The 22,277-nt window shown below is 47.4% G+C and overlaps 1 protein-coding gene across 4 annotated transcripts in view; it reads left to right on the top strand.

Annotated features, from left to right (window-relative positions):
* Nucleotides 1–22,277, top strand: part of LOXHD1 (lipoxygenase homology PLAT domains 1) — a 193,735-nt gene that overhangs the window by 147,634 nt on the left and 23,824 nt on the right. For 2 of the 4 annotated variants that reach the window (XM_043444369.1, XM_043444371.1), the window contains 6 exons: nt 2,695–2,903; nt 3,774–3,959; nt 7,078–7,205; nt 13,760–13,877; nt 14,816–14,990; nt 16,489–16,674. In XM_043444369.1, coding sequence (XP_043300304.1) covers nt 2,695–2,903; nt 3,774–3,959; nt 7,078–7,205; nt 13,760–13,877; nt 14,816–14,990; nt 16,489–16,674 — 1,002 coding nt within the window. The remainder of the gene's footprint in view (nt 1–2,694; nt 2,904–3,773; nt 3,960–7,077; nt 7,206–13,759; nt 13,878–14,815; nt 14,991–16,488; nt 16,675–22,277) is intronic. The other 2 variants (XM_043444370.1, XM_043444372.1) reach the window with 2 other exon arrangements.

The following is a 22,277-nucleotide window of genomic DNA, read 5'->3' as shown; positions in this document are numbered from 1 at the left end:
AAAAAGAAATACACAAGGCAAAATGGTTGTCTGAAGAAGCCTTACAAATAGCTGAGAGAAGAAGAGAAGCTAAAGACAAAGGAGAAGAGGAATTATATACCCATCTGAATGCAGAGTTCCAAAGAATAGCAAAGAGAGATAAGAAAGCCTCCCTAAGTGATCAATGCAAAGAAATAGAGGGAAACGATAGAATGGTAAAGACCAGAGATCTCTTCAAGAATATCAGAGATACCAAAGGAACATTTCATGCAAAGATGGGTACAATAAAGACAGAAACAATGTGGACCTAACAGAAGCAGAAGATATTAAGAAAAGGTGGCAAGAATACACAGAAGAACTGTACAAAAAAGATCTTAATGACCCAGATAACCATGATGGTGTGATTACTCACCTAGAGTCAGAGTCTGCGGCCAAGTGAGCCTCAGGAAGCATCACTACAAACAAAGCTAGTGGAGGTGATGGAATTCCAGTTGAGCTATTTCAAGTCCTAAAAGATGATGCTGTTAAAGTGCTTTGGTCAATATGGCAGCAAATTTGGAAAACTCAGCAGTGGCCACAGGCCTGGAAAAGGTCAGTTTTCATTCCAATCCCAAAGAAAAGCAATGCCAAAAAATGTTCAAGCTACTGCACAATTGCATTCATCTCACACACTAGCAAAATAATGCTCAAAATTCTCCAAGTGAAGCTTCAATAGTACGTGAACTGAGAACTTTCAAGCTGGATTTAGAAAAGTCAGAGGAACCAGATATCAAATTGCCAACATCTGTTGGATCATCAAAAGAGCAGGAGAGTTCAGAAAAACATCTACTTCTGCTTTATTGACTATGCCAAAGCCTTTGACTGTGTGGATCACAACAAACTGTGGAAAATTCTTTAAGAGATGGAAATACCAGACCACATTACCTGCCTCCTGAGAAACCTGTATGCAGGTTAAAAAGCAACAGCTAGAACTGGACATGAAACAATGGACTGGTTCCAAACTGGGAAAGGAGTATGTCAAGGCTGTATATTGTCACCCTGCTTATTTGACTTATATGCAGAGTACATCAAACACAACTGAGCCACTGAACTGAACTAAACTGAATTAAGCACTATGATCAACTGTGGACTGGCCAGTGGGCTTCTTTTTGTAAAGATGAAATACAGCCATGGGCCGAAAACAATGCAGGTGATTCCAGCCAGGAATATCTAGTCTGGAAAATTTTCAAAGGGCTATAGGTTGTGTAACCTAACATCCGCTTTATCAGGACAGTGTCTCCCAAGCTATTTAGGAAGGTCAGTTGAGAGAAGGTTTTTGTTTGTTTGTTTGCTTTTTAATTTATTTATTTATTTTAATTGGAGGCTAATTACTGTGGTGGTTTTCACCATACATCAACATGAATCAGCCATGGGTGTACAGATGTCCCCCCATCCTGAATCCTCCACTCACCTCCCTCCCCACCTCATCCCTCTGCATTGTCCCATGAAGCTTTGCGTGCCCTGTTTCATGCATTGAACTTGCACTGGACATCTAGTTTACATATGGTAATTAGGAGAAGGTTTTCCAACCTGTTTCAGTTAGTAACTATAAGTAACAAACATGAAGTGTTTCTTTTCTTACTCATAAAAGTTCAAAGAGAAACATAGGACTAACACAGCAGCTCCAGTGAATTCAGGGTCCTAGGCTCTTTCAACCTGACCAATCTAGCAATCCTCCAAGTGGCTTCCATCTTAAAAGTTGCCCATGGTTCCAAGATGACTGCTGGAGCTCCAGATATCACATTCACATTCCAAGCAGAATGAATGGAAGGGTAAGGAGCAAAAAAGGTGTTCCTCCCAATTGAGTCGGACCCTCTAAAAGAAAATTTCCCAACATCTTATATATCATGACCACCCCTAGCTGTAAGGAGAATAGATACTGGCTGGGCAACTAGAACTCTCTCTATGCATATTTTCTGAGCAGGTTTTTATGCTGTTTAAAACCTGCTTTGGAAATGAATGCCTTCTAGAACTTTCATTTACCATGTTACACATATAAATACCATTTTATTTTTCTTCTCTAAACTCCTACTTTTCATGAGAACTCGCTTTTGCCAACCTCATTTTTTTTTTTTTTTTTTGCCAACCTCATTTTTACGTCCATAGTGTGCTTGTCAGGCGTCTACCCCTGTCCTTGGGTAGCAGTTATTGCTCTTGCCCCATTTCGCATGGGAGTGCTGGGTGCAGCTAGGCTAATTGGTCAACGGGGCTTTTAGATGTCACAGTGATGCTCTCTTTGATCTTCATTTGAGGGTTACCAACTCCCTCACTCCGTGGAAGGTGCATGCTAAGTTGTTTTAGTCATGTCTGACTCCTTGCGACCCTATGGACCATAGCCCACCAGGCTCCTCTGTCCATGGAATTCTGCAGGCAAGAATACTGGAGTGGGCTGCCATGCCCTCCTCCAGGGGATCTTCATGACCCAGGGATCCAATCCACGTCTCTTACATCTCCTGCATCAGCAGGTGTGTTCTTTACCATTCGTGCCACGTGGGAAGCCCCCTTGGAGGGTAGACACTCCCCATAGATAGCTCACCAGTCTGAAAAGCTCTGTTATACTTTGTCTCAGAGACAGAGAGCTGAGATCAGTGCCTCCAGAGGTCATTTCCAAGTCTCCAAGCCCGCCCTGGTGCCCCCCGGCCCGTGATGAGGCTGGGCTCCCACGATCTCTTGCAGTTATTCCCTACTACGTGTCAGTCACCACGGGGAAGCACAGGGACGCAGCCACCGAGAGCCGGGCCTACGTCATCCTCATTGGGCAGGAGGACGAGCGCAGTAACCGCATCTGGCTGGACTGTCCCCGGGGGAAGAAGGGCTTCAGCTGCGGCTCCGTGGAGGAGTTCTATGTTGCCGGCTTGGATGTGGGCATCATCAAGAAAATAGAGGTGCTGGGCTCTAGGGCCTCAGGGCGGTGGCCCCCAGGGAAGGAAGGAGCTGACCTGTACTCGGGTGGGAGGCTGAGTGGGCCTGACCTGAGCCCCGCTCAGAACACGTAGCATAGGAAGAGCTCCTGGCCTCTGTCATCAACTGGCTGGGTGACCTTGGATGCCTCACCTGCCCCTTCAGGTCCTTTCTCCACCCACCCAGAGGGGATGTCTATGTATTAGTTTTTTTTTAAATTGCTCTGTAACAAGTCACTACAAACTTAGTAAGCTAAGGCCACACAAATGTATGGCCAGGAGTCCAGGCCTGGGTTAGCTGTGTCTTCTTCTGAAGGTCTTACTGGGTTGAAGTCAAAGTTGCTGCCAGGGCTGTGGTCTCGTCTGAGACTTGGGGTCCTGTCCTAAGCTCAGTGGTTGTGGGAGGAAGTCAGTTCCCTTGTGGTCGTAGGACCAAGGCCAGGGGCTGCCTGCCTTCTCTGCCCTGTGGCCCACTCCAAGGCTGGGCAGCGTGTTTCCTCAAAGCCATTCAGAGAGGATCTCTTCTGTTTCAAATCTCTGTGACATCTTCCCCATCTCTGATGTCTACACCCGCTTTTGAAGGGCTTGCCTAATTAGGTCAGGCCCACCTAGAATAATCTTTTGATGAGCTCAGAGTCATCTGATAAGAGACCTTCATTGCATCTACAAAATCTTCCACCTTCCCTCCTTCACAGGAGGGACTTGGATCAGTGAGTGCAGGGCACGCTGGAAGGCAGCACTGAAGATGGGGATGGGTGGGGGGTGGCTAACAAATGGGAGAGGGGATGCTGAGCAGGGAGGGCTTCTTGGGTCAGTGGTGCCCCATCCTCACAGCGCCGGTGTGTCCCCTCCTAGCTGGGCCATGACGGGGCCTCTCCCGAGAGCTGCTGGCTGGTGGAGGAGCTGTGCTTGGCCGTGCCCACCCAGGGGACCAAATACATACTGCGCTGCAATTGCTGGCTCGCCAAGGACCGAGGCGATGGCGTCACCTCCCGTGTCTTCGACCTCCTGGATGCCATGGTGGTGAACATTGGGGTGAAGGTATAAAGGGCACCTGGGTGTGGGGATGGTGGGGCATGGCAAAGGGAGTGCTGGGTGAAGGACGCGAGCACAGGGGAGACAGAAGTGAGAGAAGGAGCAGACCCATCCCTGGGGCATTGGCCGGGGCTGCAGCCCTTTGTACCAGCCAGACCCACTTTGGTGGGAGCCAGGAGACGCAAGTGTCTTCTTGTCTGCAGCTGTGTGACCTTGGGCAGGTCATCTGGCCTCTCTGGGCCTTGGTCTTCTCACGTGTGTGTGTTTATTAGGTGCTTAGTTGTGTCTGACTCTTTGCAACCCCATAGACTGTAGCCCACCAGACCCCTCTGCCCATGGGCTTCTCCAGGCAAGAGTACTGGAGTGGGTTGCCATTTCCTTCTCCAAAAGGACCTATAGAAAGAAAGAAAGTGAAGTCGCTCAGTCGTGTCCGACTCTTTGTGACCCCATGGACTGCAGCCTACCAGGCTCCCGCATGCATGGAATTTTCCAGGCAAGAGTACTGGAGTGGTTTGCCATTTCCTTCTCCAGGTCTTCTCACATAGCACATGGAAATAATGCTTCCTCTCCTCTCCCATGTAAGGTATTGATGAGAACTAATGAGACCATGAACAGGCCGTGGAAAGCATGCTCTACGTAGATGTATGGAGTCATTTTCTCCAAAGGATGTTCCGTTGACACCAGTAGGCCAGTGATGGGGACAGATGGCATTTGGGGTGCTGTGAGCCCCTGGGTCTCAGTGCGGGGAGTGCTGTCTGCCCAAGACCCCCCTTAAGTGGAAAAGGCTGGAAGGCAGGTGCTCCGAGTGCCTGTCCCGGGTCCACCTCTACCTGGCCAAATGACCTGGGCTGAGTTGTATGAAGTTACAGGTTGGTGCCAGGCAGGAAGCAGAGTGCCTGGGTGCTGGACCCTAGGACATATGGTCAGCTGATGGCCCAGAGGCTTCTGTGTCACGTGACCTTGCAGACTTCTCTTTCTCTGAAAAACTGTGGGGGTCAACAGAAGGTCCCAGCCCTCATCTCTGTTGCTGAATCCAAATCAGTGGGCTACTAGATTTAGGTCGGAAGCTGTCGCACAAAGGTAAGAAGACATTGCCCTGGACCTGAGCGTGCAGTGCCTGTATTGTATGTGGAAACAAGGAAGGACTGAGTTTTCGGCTCTAAACTCTATTTGGGTAGGAGTGTGGATGCCTGCCCCTCTCCTTCCTGCTGGAGAGCCGAACTTCCTGCAGCACAGACACCCCCTCCCTTGCTCAGCCATCTGCGTCTATGGCAGACGGTCAGTGGGGGAGAGCACAGAGTTCTTCCGGGGACCTCTGTCCTGACCCAGTTCCCGGCATGCATGTGGGCGTGTGTGTGTGTGTGTGTGTGCGCGCGCGCATGTGTGCCACCCCCAGTGCACATTCACACCCCGTCTCGGTACAGCTCACCTCCCTCTGGGCTCTTTAGTCTGTGGAAATCCAAACCCTCACACCCCAGTTATTCATGTTACAAAAGAACACAGGTTTGTCACTTCACAAAGAACCCGAGGGCTCTTTGGACTGGCCACCTCCCCAGGACATCTGATATCAGACCGGAATTACAAAAGCCTGTTTCTGTGTCTCTTTCTGGAAACACATCTATGGCATAAAAAGAGATAGGTCTGTGTAAAGAAGAGAAAAAAGATGGACCCAGAGAAGACAGGAGTCTGGTGAGCCCAGTCTTAAGGGGCCAGTCTCCACAGGGCCACGAGCGCTTGCTTTGATCGTTTTGTTTCTGAGTCTGCTGGGTAAGAGCCGAGCAGTCAGGCTTCTGCTTTCATTCCCGTAGCTCTGTGCCCACCACACACGCCCTTGTTCCGTGGTCTAAGAGGATTTTCCTGGGAAAGCAAAGTGTAGTTCAGTTATTCCCCTGGCAAACATGTCCTCCTGGCCAGGCCCAAAATACTGCTTCTAACCTTGCAATGTGGTGGTGAAGGTTCTCAGTGCTGCCTGAAAAGGACAACGTCAGGGGTGTGATCACTGACATGAATAACTTGGGTTCTGAATCTGAAGGCAACTGGTGGTGGGAATCCGGCATCTGCGACAGTGATATTGCGGTGATATTGGGAGCCCCTGGGGAAAGGAGGGGCTGGCTATGGGTACACGCAAGGAGATGGTCAGCATGGCGTGTCCTTGGCCGTGGGTGCAGGCCTCTCCTGAACCTTTGAGACCTCACTGGGCACCTGCAAGAGGCTGTGGCGTAAGAGGCCAGGGGCCAGAGGACACTCCAGGTCAGGCTTGAAGATGGCCTCTCTTGCCCTGAGGCCACCCCTCAAAGAAAGAACCGAGCCAGGGGCCTCGGGGAAGGCACCATGCTGAAGGGAGCGAGCTGTTCTCGCCTCCTCTGGCAGAGACAAAGAGAACACACCCTCTTTGGAGCAAACCTCAGGCCAAAGGGCAAAACTCCAGTCTAAAGTGAAAAGCATCTACCGTAGGTGGCTGGCCCACCTCACAAGCAAAAGGAGGCAGAGGTCCCTCAACCATCAGCCCCAACACAGTCCCCATCACCGATGTGCAGGGTGTGAGCTGGCTGCAACACATAGGAGGGACAGTCCCCCAGAACTGCTGCAGCCCCTTGATGCCAGGTCCAGAGTGGGCACCAAGGCGAGGTGTCCGTAGCTCTCACAGCTCTGCATCATGCGTATCTCTGTTTACGGAGCGGAGGCAGAGGCTGGAGAGGGTGGGACATCTGCCCAGGTTCCCCAGCTAGCAGGGGATGGCCCTGGGGTTCCAGTGGCGCCCTGCATGGCCCCAAAAGCCACTGTCCAGCCAACACACGCTGCTGGCATGAACATACTTAGGTCAGGCTTCTACGAACAAGGAGATCGGTTAATGCTGGGGCGATCGGTCACGTTCCTACTCCACACATGTTCTCTCTCAGAAACTGAACTCCTCTCCAGCCCTGAGCTGGGCACAGCTGGGGACAGGGACAGTGACACGGCCTGGCTCTTGCTTTCCAGACACGGTTGGTTAGAGGGAGGGATCTTTTCAGAGCCGTGGAGCTTGGAGGACGTGTTCTTTTCCCGCGGTGAGAATGAAGTATAATAAATTTCCGGGGGTGGTGGTTGAGGCCAAAGCCCAGGATTTGCATCCCTCTCGTGACAGGTACTCTACGAAATGACGGTGTGGACAGGGGACGTGGTGGGCGGTGGCACCGACTCCAACATCTTTATGACCCTCTATGGCATCAACGGCAGCACAGAGGAAGTGCAGCTGGACAAGAAGAAGGCCAGGTATCTGGACGTGGCCTGTGCCCCTTGCCCCTTTGCCCCTCCACACACCCAATCCTTCACCCTCCAGCCCCATCCTGCCTTCAACCAGACTATCCTCTGATTCTCCCCTCATCCGCTGGAGACTTCCAGCCTCCACTCTTCTGTGTGATTCCTCCCTCCTAGAATGCCTTTCATCTACTTTCTCTGTTGCAAGATCGTTCTATTCCAAAGGCTAGTGCAAATCTACCTTCTCCAGGAAGCCCTCCTTGATCACCTCAGCTCATAGCGCTCTTTCCTTCCCTCCTTCTGTCACTGTAAAATGTTTATTGTAAGGTCTGGAGGTTTGTGGATAGCACTGTGTCATGGTGAATCTCCTGCTTTCATTCTTTTTACTGTAGTAATGTAACCTGTTCACATTAGGGGGAGCTGGCTGAAGGGAACACAGAAACCTACTCTATTTTTGTAACTTGCCTACAAGTTCAAAATGATTGCATAAAAGTGAAAAAAAATTCAAATATTAAAAAACAATTGAACACCCATATCAGGCACTGTCTCAGACACTGGAGAGACAGTACAACCAGGAAGAAAAGATGCTCAAACTCGTGAAGTTTAACACCTGAGGAGACCACAACAACATGGACCCTGATATGGGCTTATTTAGTGTTGGACGTTTTTCTAAGCCCCTTGAATGTATTGACACACTTAGTCCTACCTACAACTTTATGAGGACTGTTATTATCATCCCCATTTTACAGATGAGAAAACTGAGACACAGCAGAGTCAAGTCATGCTGTTCAAGATCCCATAGCCTGTAAGCTTTGGCCCTGGGCAGTGCACTCAGGTGGCCCCAGTCTTAAGCCTTAGGTTCTACTTCCTCTTAAGATAGTTATTAGTAATGACAGTACTGGTGGACCTCTTATAGTGCTTCCTGTCTGCGCCTTTCATTAAATCCCCAACTTAGTCCTAGGTTTTTTTGGTTTTCTGTGTTCAGCCATTGTCCCGCAAACCATCCCTGACCCCTGATATCTTAAGCCTCAGAGGGCAGAGACCCAGAACCCAAGCGTAAGGCTTGTACAACCCACCCACAGCCACTCACCTCTGAACCCACATTGCTGCCTCCCATAGATCTTGCCCAGCTTCTTAGCAATGTCTAACACCCTTCCATTAAAGCTGGAGGGCAGGATCCTTTCTGAGCTCTCCCAGCTCCTGCCTCTGGCCTTGCATGTGTCGGCCACTCAATAAGTACGTCTGGAGGGTGGCGGAGGTAGGGATGGGAGGGATGGTGCTTGGGGAGATGAAGTTGCTGAAGCTCTTGGGGGCCAGCTAGAGGCTTCTTCTCATGGACAGAGCAGTCCGTGAGAGTGGGAACTCTGCTTATCTTATGCCGCTTGTGTCTGGGGGAATCCGATGAGAAGAGTTTTGGTGTCTCTTCTCTTAACACTCGTATGCTCTTATTATGCAACTCCTGTTTCCTCCTGGAATTCTCTCCTGAGCAGGTCTCCCCTGATAGTGATTGTAATAATGGTTAACATTCAGTGAGCACCTACTCCCTGCCAGACTCCATTGTAAGTGCTCTCTGTCTCTATCTCTCTCTATACAGAGACAGAGCGAGTTAATATATACATATAATGATATTTATATTAACTATAATAATAATGCAATTATATGTATTAACTCACAACAAATAAAGTGCCTGAGGCATAGAAAGGTGAAGTAACTAACGCCCCAAGATCACTCAGGTAGTCAGCAGGGAAGCTGGGATTTGAACTCATGTAATTGTGAAAATAAAATGGAGGTCAAATGAGAACAGAGGCTGTATCTTTCCAGCTTGCTACAGCAAGAGTGTGAGCACCATCACTTGGTTTGGCAGAGGCCCAAGGCTCTCAGGAGCCTGGAAAAGCTTTAGAGTGCAGCATTATTGGAGGCCTGGGAGAACTGGAGGAGAGCTAACTAGAATCGAGGCAGCTCATGTGATTGGATTCAGTTCAGTCACTCAGTCGTGTCCGATTCTTTGCGACCCCATGGACTGCAGCACTCCAGGTTTCCCTGTCCATCACCAGCTCCTGGAGTTTACTCAAACTCATGTCCATCGGGTCACTGATGTCATCCAACCATCTCATCCTCTGTCTCCTCATTCCCCTCCTCATCCCCTTCTCCTGTCGCCCTCAATCTTTCCAGCATCAGGACCTTTTCCGATGAATCAGTTCTTCACATCAGGTGGCCAAAGTATTGGAGTTTCAGCTTCAGCATCAGTCCTTCCAATGAATATTCAGGACTGATTTCGTTGAGAATTGACTGGTTGGATCTCCTTGCAGTCCAAGGAACTATCAAGAGTCTTCTCCAACACCACAATTTGAAAGCATCAATTTTTTGGTGCTCAGCTTTCTTTATAGTCCAATTCTCACATCCATACATGACTACTGGAAAAACCATAGCTTTGACTAGACGGACCTTTGTTGATAAAGTAATGTCTCTGCTTTTTAGTATGCTGTCTAGGTTGGTCATAGCTTTTCTTCCAAGGAGCAAGTGTCTTTTAATTTCATGGCTGCAGTCACCATCTGCAGTGATTTTGGAGTCCAAAAAGTCTCTTACTATTTCCATTGTTTCCCCATTTATTTGCCATGAAGTGATGGGACCGGATGCCATGCTCATAGTTTTCTGAATGTTGAGTGATTGGATAGGGGAGTGTCTTTGGATTTCTCTAGTTGGTCTTGAGTCGGGAGTGGGGGAAAATCAGGAAGGCAGATTTGACTGAGTCCTGAGCGTCGTGGGCCCACTGCTGGCAACGCTGCAGTCTGGCGGCCTGGGGTGGCTGCTGCAGAGCCAGTGGGCAGGGCTCTGTTATCCTCTCGGGTCTGTCTGTGGTCAGCCTCCTCACTCTCTCACAGTCTTCACCTCTGTGCTTTGACCTAATCTCCAACCCAGCCCCAAATCCTTGGAATTTCTCGGGTTAATTATCCCACGCCGACATTCCACCTTCCTTTAGAGATGTACATAATTGCTGGTGGGAGAGATAGACACTTCTTTTCTGGTAGTATCTAAACTCCAAAATGTTTCTGAAAGTCACACCATTCTATAAATGCTTTGAGGCACCTTGTGAAAGAATTTTGTTTTTCTGAATTAAGATTTATTCTGTGAGAAGAGCCATCATTTCTTAAATACACTGGTTTGCAAGCTCAAGTCTCTTACCCAAAATATAGCCTGCTTTATTTCATTTGCAAGTGGCCCAGTGTTTGGCCTGTGTCTTGGAATCCTTGTTACAGATGTCAGCCTCTCAACCTGGGGACTCGGACAGGGAGACCGTCTGGGTTTGTGTCATTCTCTCGGCTTAGTGCTGTGCAAAGAGGTCCTCCCAAGAAATGGCACATGGCCAGAGTGGAGGTGGGAATGGGTGTGTGTCACACAGAAGGCATTGGGTGGGTTTGCCTGCTGCAGCGCCCCTGTTGTAAAATACTGCACCCCAGAGGTTAAACTTGATAGCCATTCCCTCAACCCCTCTCCCCAGTTGAAGTCCCCAACTTGTCATCTTGCCAGTTTGGGGGAAACTGTTCACAACTAATTCACTTTGAGATGGTGGTGAATTGATGTGGCATTCAAAGAAAGAAAAAAAAAAGATACCCTCAAAAGGAAATGCTTAAACCTAAGGAATATGTCTCTAACAGTGGAATTTGAGGCAATCTCTAATGGAGATAGGGATTACTTTTAGGCAAAGAGATGTTTTTCTCTAGAGGAAATTAAGTGCCTGTAAGGAATCACCCCGAGGCCCAGTGGAAACCCCATGAACTAGGAAATTTTTTGGTCTGGAAGCAAACCAGATTCTCAGAGCTCTGTTGGGTTTGCCCTTCAGAATGGCCCCTGGCTTCCACTACCTACAAATCCTCCCAGCTTCTTGGCAATGTCTAAAACTCTTCCATTAAAAACTTGCCCTTGCAGCCTAAGGCTTTGGGCCTGGTTAGCCTCAGGCTGTCCTCCGTCACGGAGACCACTGAGTGAGTGGCTGCTAGGCCCTTTCCCAAGGACATTCTTTGATAGGTGGAGAACAGAAGGAAAGCAGAACAGGGAGGGAGGGAGAGGCAGCGAGAGCTGCTGAGCTCCTTGGGGTGGGAGAGCAGGGCACAGCCTGGGCCACTTCAGCAGCCCGTCCTTCTGAGCCAGAGGCAAGGGCACGTGGCTCAGGGGTGGGCCACTTGTCCAGCAGTGGCCCCTCAACGTGGGAGCCCTCCCGCATGTCAATGGCGTTGTCTTGAGAGGGTGTGGGGAAGCAGGAAAGAGCTGGCTGGTGAGTCGTAGAGGGATGAAGTTCCCTTGAGGGGGGTTCCCTTTAGGATGTGGGCCTTTTACTCTGAGGAGACAGGGTCTACCGGGTGTAATCAGGATTTAGCCTGCAATGAAGGATTAGGGGGAAAGTATAACCCAGGCTTCAGTTTTCTAAAAGAAAAAGTTTATTTCTCTCCCCCTTTTCCTTACACCTGCTCAACCATAAAATCTCCATAAAGGGGAGATTGTTGGTTAAATTCAAATGGTGACAATTAAAGAAAAAGACGAAGTGAAGAATTCTAACGTTCCTTTGGTCTCCAACATTACACACCAGCAAGAGTAAGGAATGAATGAGTTGAAAGATTATTTGACAGAACCTCCACTTTGTGAGATGAGCTTGAGGGGAGTTTCTGAGAACTGCCTTCTAGTTTCCACATGACCGGGAGACAGATAATTTGAACTAGAGCAGGAGGAATTTAGGCCAGACTTCTGGGAGAGTGTTTTTACTTCTAATAGCCGCAAAGTACACAAAGCAAGTTATCAGAAGGGATTAGGCCTCTGTTCCACTGCCTTGAAGACAAGGAGTAGTTAGTTTTCAGTTTGTAGCATTTGCAGTTCTAGCTCCCACTGGCTGTGGCCTCTGTTTTTAAAAAATATGTTTTGCTCAAGGAAGCATAAAATTGCCATGCAGCATCATATCTTCAGTGATACCTGTGTTACCCCCAGGGGCTTATCAGTAGCAGCATCTGGAATCAGTGAGCAGCCAAGCAGTGTCAGCACTGAAGGTCGCATTATGCATGCAGCGCTGTGAGAAGAGCAGTAGAAATAAAGATAGAGCATCTCTGAGATGATGCGGTCATTTTCGGGAGAAAAGCAGTAATAGCAGCAAAAGCAATGTCACCTGCTGTTTTACAGTTATTAGTAGTGTTATCCAACCAAGGGCCAATGCATTCAATTGTGCATATCACTTCAGTTCAGTTCAGTCGCTCAGTCGCATCCAACTCTTTGCAACCCCATGGACTGCAGCATGCCAGGCTTCCCTGTCCATCACCAACTCCCAGAGCTTGCTCAAACTCATGTCGATCAAGTCAGTGATGCCATCCAACCATCTCATCCTCTGTTGTCCCCTTCTTCTCCTGCCCTCAATCTTTCCCAGCATCAGGATCTTTTCCGATGAGTCAGTTCTTCGCATCAGGTGGCCAAAGTACTGGAGTTTCAGCTTCAGCATCAGTCCTTCCAATGAATATTCAGGACTGATTTCCTTTAGGATGGACTGGTTGGATCTCCTTGCAGTCCAAGGGACTCTCAAGAGTCTTCTTCAACACCACAGTTCAAAAGCATCAATTTTTTGGTGCTCAGCTTTCTTTATTGTCCAAATCTCACATCCATACATGACCACTGGAAAAACCATAGCTTTGACCAGACAGATGTTTGTTGGCAAACTAATGTCTCTGCTTTTTAGTATGCTGTCTAGGTTGGTCATAGCTTTTCTTCCAAGGAGCAAGCATCTTATAATTTCATGGCTGCAGTCACCATCTGCAGTGATTTTGGAGTCCAAAAATTCTCTTACTGTTTCCATCATTTCCCCATCTATTTGCCGTGAAGTGATGGGATGCCATGAAGTGAAGATGCCATGATTTTCATTTTTTGAATGTTGAGTTTTAAGCCAACTTTTTCATTCTCCTCTTTCACTTTCATCAAGAGGCTCTTTAGTTCTTCTTCACTTTCTGAAAGGCGGTGTCATCTGTGTATCTGAAGTTATTGATATTTCTCCCAGCAATCTTGATTCCAGCTTGTGCCTCCTCCAGCACTGTGCATATTGTATACAAAAAGAAAAATGTGAATGGTTCTGCCTAGAGTTGTGCAGTGCACAGCCTGCCCCACCATTCATGGCAGCCACGTCACTCATAGAGTCACATTGCAAGCTTTGCAAGTGTGGAATTCTTTTCACATTTTAAATTGATTTCACATCCGTTTGGTCCTCGTAACAGTTTTATGAGATTGCAGGGACAGTGTTATTTTCCCCAGACTACAAATGAGGAGACCTAGTCCCAGAGAGGAACTGGGACTGTTGTACATCATTAACACAATGAGGTTAGGACCCAGAACTGGTAGCTCTTGATTCAGGGCCATTTCTACCAGCAATTCACTCAACCCAGCCTTTCGAGGACACCTCTGGGTGCAAGAGACAGGCTACTGGGGAGTCACTGGGAGCTGAGAGGCCTCTTCTCTCCTTACCCCAAATCTGTCCTTACCATGGCCTCCCCCCCCCACCATGGCCAGCCTCCCTCCTTCGTGCCCCTCCTCTCCACCCCCAGATTTGAGCGGGAGCAGAATGACACCTTCATCATGGAGATCCTGGACATTGCCCCATTCACCAAGATGAGGATCCGAATTGATGGCCTGGGCAGCCGGCCCGAGTGGTTCCTAGAGAGGGTAACACGGCTGGACCTTCACCCTCCCTTCCTCCCACTGCCCACCCCTACTTCCTCTCCTTTGGGTTGTCAGTGGGGCTTGTTAACATGCAAATGTCACCTTAGAAGGTTGTTACCTGAGTCTGCCCCAGATAATATGCCCCTAGGTGTGAATTAATCAGGGAACGTAGTTTTATTTATTTGTATCCAGTCAAAACTGAATGAACTGCCAGGGAATACAGCCTGCCTGGTCAGTGTAATGTGGACAGAGACCGGTGTGAGCTTCCTGGAGGGAGCGAGCTGGGAGGAGTGAGAGGAGGAGCAGCAGGACCTGGGAGCGAGGTTCCCACGGTGGGAACCTGAGGCAGACGGCGGGTTCCCCCATGGTCTCAGTGAGCGGGCTGCCTCTTCTTCTCTGAGCCGCCCTCTCATCCCTTATCCATCAAAGGCCATCTGTCCCAAGTCCCCTGAGGCTCTGCTCCCCTGTTCAGTCTTTAGCAGACTTTACTTGAGCCAATAATACAGTGTTCCCTCCAAGGACAATCTGGCGACCTTGGGTCCACAATGCTGGGGGAGTCTGTGGCTGAACTCGGGTCCACAGTGCTGGGGGAGTCAGTGGCTGAAGGTGGTTTGGTTGGTCTATTTTTATGTCGTTAACTCAGCAGACATTCCTGGTGCACAGTGATAGGCCCTCCTTGGAAACATATTTACATGAATTGCCCACTTCCAGCTTGCCAAGTAAAGCAAGTCACGGCAGGAGCTTCAGACTCTGTGCCAGGCCCGAGGGGTAGGGTCTTGTCCTGGAGAGGACCCTTTCCTCGTGTCTCGAGTCTAAGTCAGAAGTTGTCTCAGGCCTGGGATAGTCGGTTCCAGGGTCCAGACGAGGGGGCCGCCTTAGTGGGCAGGCGGTCGGTGGAGGTGAGGGAGGTGTTCACACCCTGGCCACTCCCCCACACCCAGATCCTCCTGAAGAACATGAACACGGGAGACCTGACCATGTTCTACTATGGAGACTGGCTGTCCCAGCGGAAGGGCAAGAAGACGCTGGTGTGCGAGATGTGTGCCGTCATCGATGGGGAGGAGATGATGGAGTGGACGTCCTACACCGTCTCAGTGAAGACCAGTGACGTCCTGGGTGAGTCGGGGGTGGGGCACTCCCTTCTGTGTTCACTGCCCACTCACCCTGCCCTTCTCAGATTCTGTCTCAGGTCCTGAGCTCGGGTCAAGGCATTTTTCTTTGGTTAGCCTTTCAAAAGTAAGGCCAACTCATTTCTGCAGTGTCACCTTCTACAAAGTATCCCTCCCCGTGACTGATGTGGCTCTGTCCTTTCTACATCAGGAAAATGGGAGAAAACTGCAGGCATTTGGCTCAGAGGTCGTCAGTCCTCTGCTGCCTCCTGAAACCCCTCACCCAGGTGCTGCCCAGCATGGTGCCCTTGGGCCCCCTCCCACGTCCCTGTGCTTGGCCACCATCTTCTGTGCCGGCTTTGGCCTGGGGTCTTAGGATACGATAAGTCCCTGAGCCCACGTGTGAGTGACATTCGAGTGAGCAGTGACAGCGAGGCTGTGACAGAGGCTGGCACCTTCCCTAGCCGGAGATCAGGGGCAAAAACCAGGGAGGGCTTCCCAGAGGTGGTGCCAAAGTGCAGCCAGAAAGACAAACAGAAGCCAGTGAGGCAGATGGGACACCAGAGGAAGGGCCTTCCAAGCAAAAGCACCAAGGCATGCAGAGGCCTGCAGCTGCCTCCCTCCCCTCAACCAGTTCTGTCCCCTGGGAGCTGGTGCAAGGACCCTGCAAACTCACTCACACTACCTGTAAGTGGTAGTGATGGATCCTTGGTTGGTGTTGCTAGCTCACACTTTCAACAGGGAAGCTCTCCCAGCACAGTGATAGGCATCTCTTGCAAATGAAGCCAAAGAAATGAAGCTTTCCTAAATTGGCAGCTCAGGCATACATGTTGGGTCAAAACAGCTGGCAAGGCACCAGATTTGTGGTACTTCCTTTCTTCCTAAGAAAGAAGACTTTGCCCTCTTTGCTCAAAGTTCCAAGTGTTCACTCATTTTCAAGTCCCTCATCCCTTCATGATATGCTCTCAGAAAGTAATAAGCTCATTGATAACCACGGGGTATGTATCAGAAAAGTTTCAAGGGGTCACATCTCCCAGAAGCCTTTTCTTTCCAACTGGGCACTGCTTTTCTTTGGCTTAACCAGAGAATGTGTAGCTCTAGCATAGAATGTCAACCAGAGGCAGATGTGGGAACAAGGAACTTTCACATTGTACAGGAAGGAGTTTATTTCTAAACTGTAAAGCCAGTCTACATGGCATGCCTTTAAGGATGGGTATATTTCTGCAGAATACATGGGTTCTTGTACCAAACCATCCACGCTTGCTAACCAGGACCGCAGTTAACCCAACAGCATTTACAAGGCTCAAATGTAAGACAAAGGATAGAGTTGTAGACCTGGAGCCCCAGGACACTAACCAGCCCTTTCTGACCTGATCCCTGGCCTTGATGACTCTGAACTTGCCCACGTGCACCCCTGGCTCCTCCCAGGATCCCAAGAGTGAGACCAGAGCAAGAGGGCTGTGTGTGAGTCAGAGAGGCCAGAGCCCTTGTCTTGTGCACCCCAGGAGCTGGCACCGATGCCAACGTGTTCATCATTATCTTCGGGGAGAACGGGGACAGCGGGACCCTGGCCCTGAAGCAGTCGGCCAACTGGAACAAGTTCGAGCGGAACAGCACTGACACGTTCAACTTCTCTGACATGCTGAGCCTGGGCCACCTCTGCAAGCTGAGAGTTTGGCATGACAACAAAGGTAGCTCAAGGTCAGGGTGGAGGGAGGGCAGGCCTCAGCTCTTCACCTAAGCCCCTGCCCATCTCTCTGGCAGCACGTGGACCCTTCCACCCCAGGGTGGCAGGAAACCACAAACAGTAGATTGCTACCATTTTGATGTTTCCATCAGTTAGAAGAGCCAGTGTTTCGGGACAAATTGCAGTTCCTCCTGCTCCACACCCCCTACCCCAGGGTAATGAGTAGCTCTTACTTTTTCTGTGATATCAGGGCATTAATTCTTCTTAGCTCAGACATTAAAATTAAGAGGAGGGGGGAAAAGGGCTATATCACCAAAGTCCCTTCACATGAATTTTCCATAAAGGATTATGCTTGTTTAATTATATTAGCAAATCTAAACTTAGTCAAATTCGCTTATAAATATGAATGATGGGATAGGATATAAGCCAAACAAGAAATTTATCTTCAAAATGCCGAAGGAATACTTTGTTACATCTGTAGTTGTGATGAAGCTCATGTTCAATATTTCTTTTGTTACCACTTTGTTGTCTTCAGGCCACTATGAACATTTTTTTTCTGGCTTTGAGCCATTATGTTATACATTATATAATTGGAACAGAGTTGTTAACTACTAAATGTCACCTCCTTAAGACACATTATTTTCTTGATTTATGCCATTCTAACTCACCCTCTTGTCTTCCATTGAAACTGGCTTTGACAAGGCAATTCACTCAAATCCTTCTCCAGTCTTCTCTGAGTCCCCCCGCCCCCCATGAGTGGCCCAGAGGTGTCCTGAGTGTTGTATTGTCCTTACTTCTTTAGATCCTGGCAGAGAACCAATATATCTGTCATGGTGATGATGAAGCCTAATTTGGCAGCTTTAATATGCACTAAATAATTTAAAATGTTTTCCATAACATGGGATAAGCTCTGATTAAGCACAGAGAAAGTTCTCATTCTTAAGAGCAATAAAATAATGAAGATTTGCACAACCCTCAACTTTCACATCTCAGTGTACCCACTCAGTCATTCATTGAGGGAACATCTACAGCATTCGCTATGTGCCTAGTGCTCTGTTAAGTATAAAAGATACAAACATTTGACCTTTGTGACCGTCTTATGGATTCTTGCTCTTTTCTACAACTAAGGAATATTGAGGCCCTGTGAGGTTTGAACAACTTACTCAGAAACACGCAGCAAGAAATAGATATAACCGAAACTCAAATCCAGGTCTTCTGAGGCCTATTCTAGTAGACTATGCTGTGGGCCAGCCCATCCTGCTGGTTCCCTTCTGCCCAGCCAGTGGGCTGAAGGGTCAGAAAAGAAAAGATGCGGAGATGAGGGCAATTTCTCCTACCTCTGGTCACTATGTCCCCCATACACGTTGTCAGGGCAGCGGGAGGGTGTCTTCTCCAGAGAAGTGAGAGGAGACGCTTGTTCCTCTCCTGTCCATTCATTGTCCTTACAAGTCTATGGAAAGAAACATATTTGCAAAGTATTCTCAGAATATCCCTAATGAATCTCTACTCTTTCCTAACAAAGAAACAAAACAAGATCCCTGAATTCTTTCTCACCCTCTCATTATCTGTTATGATTATCTTAGAATTAGTAGGAGGTGGGCTGGTAGCTGAAAGTCTGACAATTATGAGTCAGATTTATTAAGATCATCTTTTGCCCCAGAGAATTCAAAAGATCAGGATAAGCCGCTGCCCATGCCACTCAACAAATGAGTGTCAGGACAATCACTTCAGTGTTTGATCAGGCTGCCATTGGCTCGGTAAAAGCACTGAGCCCCATTGTGTGTCTAATTAGAGTGATTTGACAGACCAGATTGATGAGGGTGGGTAGAGATGAGGTCTGTCTACCCTAACATCCATGCATACAGTTTTATGTTGCAGTGTCCACACCAGAGGCAAACCACTGTTTAGAAAGTTTATTCCCAGGAAGTGTGCCCCTTCCCTAATCGGAAAGAAGCACATTTTACTTCTGCACTAATACACTTACTGGCAAGGCATTACTTTTGAGGGCAGGGGCCTTGCCTCATTCATATTCATCTTCATAAAAGTGCCGATGGCAGAGTGGAAACTCATTTAAATCTTAACTTAGTGGAAACTCCATGCCTTCCCATCCCCAGGAGAGAGCTGTGAAATACCAAGACCACAGCCCCTACCTCAGAAGCAACAGAGAAGCAAAGAGACTAGAACCTTGAGAAGGAAGAAATATTATTCCCAATGAGACTGAACAATCCCCTCAAGGTTTAACCACAAGATGGGATCAGAGGTCAAGCAGCTCTTTGATCACCTCCTGGTCAGGTCAGAGAACTGGGTAGGGGAGAATATCATGTAGACCATGATGACCTCCCTCACTTTTCTAAGAAGGGAAGACAATGTTAGGGCCATTTTTGTTTAGGGCCACTTTTAATATGAAGATTTCACTCTTCATATTAAAGTGAGGGTGAAGGGATGACCAGAAAGACTGAGAATGCCCTTATTAAAGATCACAGTTCCAACTAAACACTCTATAGTCTTTGGACTCATGTATCTGCCCAGGGTACTGACTTCTCTCCAGCTTCTCTCAACTCTGGACTCGGTCACTTGTTTCTAGGGTCTCCATCTTGGAGACTGACTATTTTCAAATTGGACTGTTATAGATTTCTCTCAAGCTTGGCAAAATGGTTCAAACTGCCATACATTTCATCTTCAAGTCACAGCAATTAAAGGCGGATAATTGTTGATCCAAGATAAAAGTTCATCTCTGTCTCCTCCTTCAAAAGCTGCTATCTCGAACTCCACGTTATCTAACTCCACCTGACTAAACACCTGACAGCCTACTGGTTCTCTGTCGCTTGGATGACTGTTCCTGTTGCTGCCCACACCTTCAAAATCTGCCTTATTCCTTCTCAATCTGTTTCTCATCACAGACTTTCCAGAGTTCTCTTGGGCACTTGTGTTCTATGTTGTATCCCTCCTTCTATACTATCTAGGAAAGCAAAGACTGACATATTTGAGAAAAATGTTCCAGAAATTCAAGCAGTAACATTTCATGAGTCAGGGATAATGTTTGTTTTTAGTTATGTCTATGTATCCCTCCTTTGGGGCTTCCCAGGTGGCTCAGTGGTAAAGAATCCACCTGTCAATGCAGAAAACACAGATGACATGGGTTTGATCCCTGGGTTGGGAAGATCTCCTGGAGTAGGAAATGGCAACCTGTTCCAGTATTCTTGCCTGGAAATTTCCGTGGACAGAAGAGCCTAGTGCACTATAGTCCATGGGGTCCCAAAGAGTCAGACATGACTGAGCATGCACACCACCCATTGTCCATTCATCATAGCTTTGCTGTATAAAGTTGCTGTAAACACTGAACCACTGCTGCTAAGAAAAACACAAGGTTAGATTCCTGCAATCCTCTGGTCACGCATTTCCATCAGCCAATCAATACATAACCTTGTTTTGTGTTAGGGAAGGGGCTTTCCTTGTGGCTCAGACAGTAAAGTATCTGCCTGCAATACAGGAGGCCCAGGTTTGATCCCTGGGTTGGGAAGATCCCCCAAAGAAGGGAATGGCAACCCACTCACTATTCTTGCCTGGAGAATCCCATGGACAGAAGATCCTGGCGGCTTACAGTTCATGGGGTCACAAAGAGTCAGAGCAACAAACACACACTGTTTAAAGACACTTCATATGGTATATATTGTTGATTTATTAACGGTGAACTCATGGCCATCAACACTATTGATGAAGATAAAGGAAAGTTATGTGGCAAATCTATTTTCTCTGTAAGGCACATCACAGCCTTCTTACACTTAGAAACACTAGACAGTTCTTTAGCACTATAACATAAAAAAGTAAAAAAAAAAACAAAACACTCACAGCACTAAGTAGATGACAAAAACACTTGTTCATAGTGTGAGAGCTGAAAGAGGAGTCAGAGCACCATCTTGTTTAACTTCAACTGGCAACATGTGAATCAGACAGTGCAGGTCTTTTGCTGCTCTGCGCATGTCTGTGAATAACTGTGAAAGGACTGTGAGCATTGATTTAGAGCTACACATAAATTTTATCAAGTAGGTAAATTTGCAAATATGGATACAGAAATAATAAGGTTCAAGTTGATCTGTTTTTGAAAAGACAATATTTGAGCTAAGGCCTAAATAATTTATAGGAGTAGACATTTGGTGAGGTGTGGTATTTATCAAAAATGAAGTGTGTTTGAGGCAGAATGAACAGAAAACATAAAGGCCCTAAAATATAGGAAAGACTGATATGTTTCAGAAATGAAAGCATAGTTCAGAATGATGACAAAATAAGGAATGGGAGTGGGATCTAGAAAGTAGACAAGAATTGGGCCATGCAAGGTATTATAAGCCTTGTCAAGGACTGGGTCTTTATCCTAATTGTCCTGAGAAGCCATCAAAGGATCTCAGAACAGTAGTCATGTGGGGAAGATTATCATAGTGTCTGTGGGGAATAGGTTAGATGGAAAAGAAAACAAACTTCAAAAGATTGACTAACAGATGATGGGAGATAACTATGTCCTGCACAATGATGGCAGCAGTGGGGAATAAAATGTAGAAAAATCTGAGAAATGCTTAAGGCAGAGGGCTTATTGAAGGATTGGCTAAGAAGGAAAGTTGAGGCAAGAATGGTAAGGCTGCTGGAGGAGCTGCTTCATCCTGACATGTTTAATTTAAAGTCAAAATTTAAATTTAAAGTCAAAATTTAGATGTCTGGGGAGACATCTAGGAGTGATGGCTAGTAACAGTTGGATCTGGAGCTCAGGAATCAAACTAGTTGGGAGATACTGATCTGAGATATGAATGCAGAGGAATTACTGAAGCCATGATAGTGAGGAAATGAAGCTTCAGAAAAACAAGAGTGACTAACCAAGAGCAGATTCCTGAGAATCCCTATGTTTGAGGTTAGAGAATAGAAGGGAAGGCAGAGGAGAAGGAGGAGGAAAGGGGGAGGAAAATGGGTTGCCTCAACATTTTTTTTACTTCCTAAAGGAACGTGTTGGGGGAGATGGACCCTACTTATGGAACTATTGAGGACTGTTCACTGACCATGAAACCCCAAAATGTGGTGTCTTGGTTCATGATGCCATAATTTCCTGGGCATAAATTTAATAAAGAAGCTATGAAACCACACTTGTTTTCAAATAACAAAGCAATTTAAACTATTTTAAATGTTTATTTCTTCTTAGCAAATTCCCAGAATCCCTTGTTGAGAAATTTTGTTATGCAGCCAAACATTTAAGTCACCGTAACAGGGAGAAAAGAGGGGAAGATAAACAGTCTTCTGTCATTTGTGGATTCATGTTTATAAGATACAAATGTTCATCATTGCCTCCTAAGTACTCCTCCTCCTCACCTCCCACACACAAAATGTCAGGGAAACTTTCTCACCAATCTCACTGTCTTTGTTTGCTGGTCCTTTTTGAAATGTGTAATTGCCTTTTTATTCCTGATTCTTCCAGTCCATCCAGTGAATGGTATGATACATATGAATTTGAAGCAATGAGAAGTCTCCAAGATGAACATCCATTTAAAAAAGTTTTCTTTTCACTCTCTTCTCTTTCCTAGCTCTGCCATGATTACATCTCCCTGTTGAGGATGAACAAACTCTTTG

Source organism: Cervus canadensis, chromosome 23 (genome assembly GCF_019320065.1).
Source record: "Cervus canadensis isolate Bull #8, Minnesota chromosome 23, ASM1932006v1, whole genome shotgun sequence".
NCBI lineage: Eukaryota > Metazoa > Chordata > Mammalia > Artiodactyla > Cervidae > Cervus > Cervus canadensis.
The sequence above is the reverse complement of the archived record's forward strand: the minus strand, read 5'-3'. Positions and strand labels throughout refer to the sequence as shown.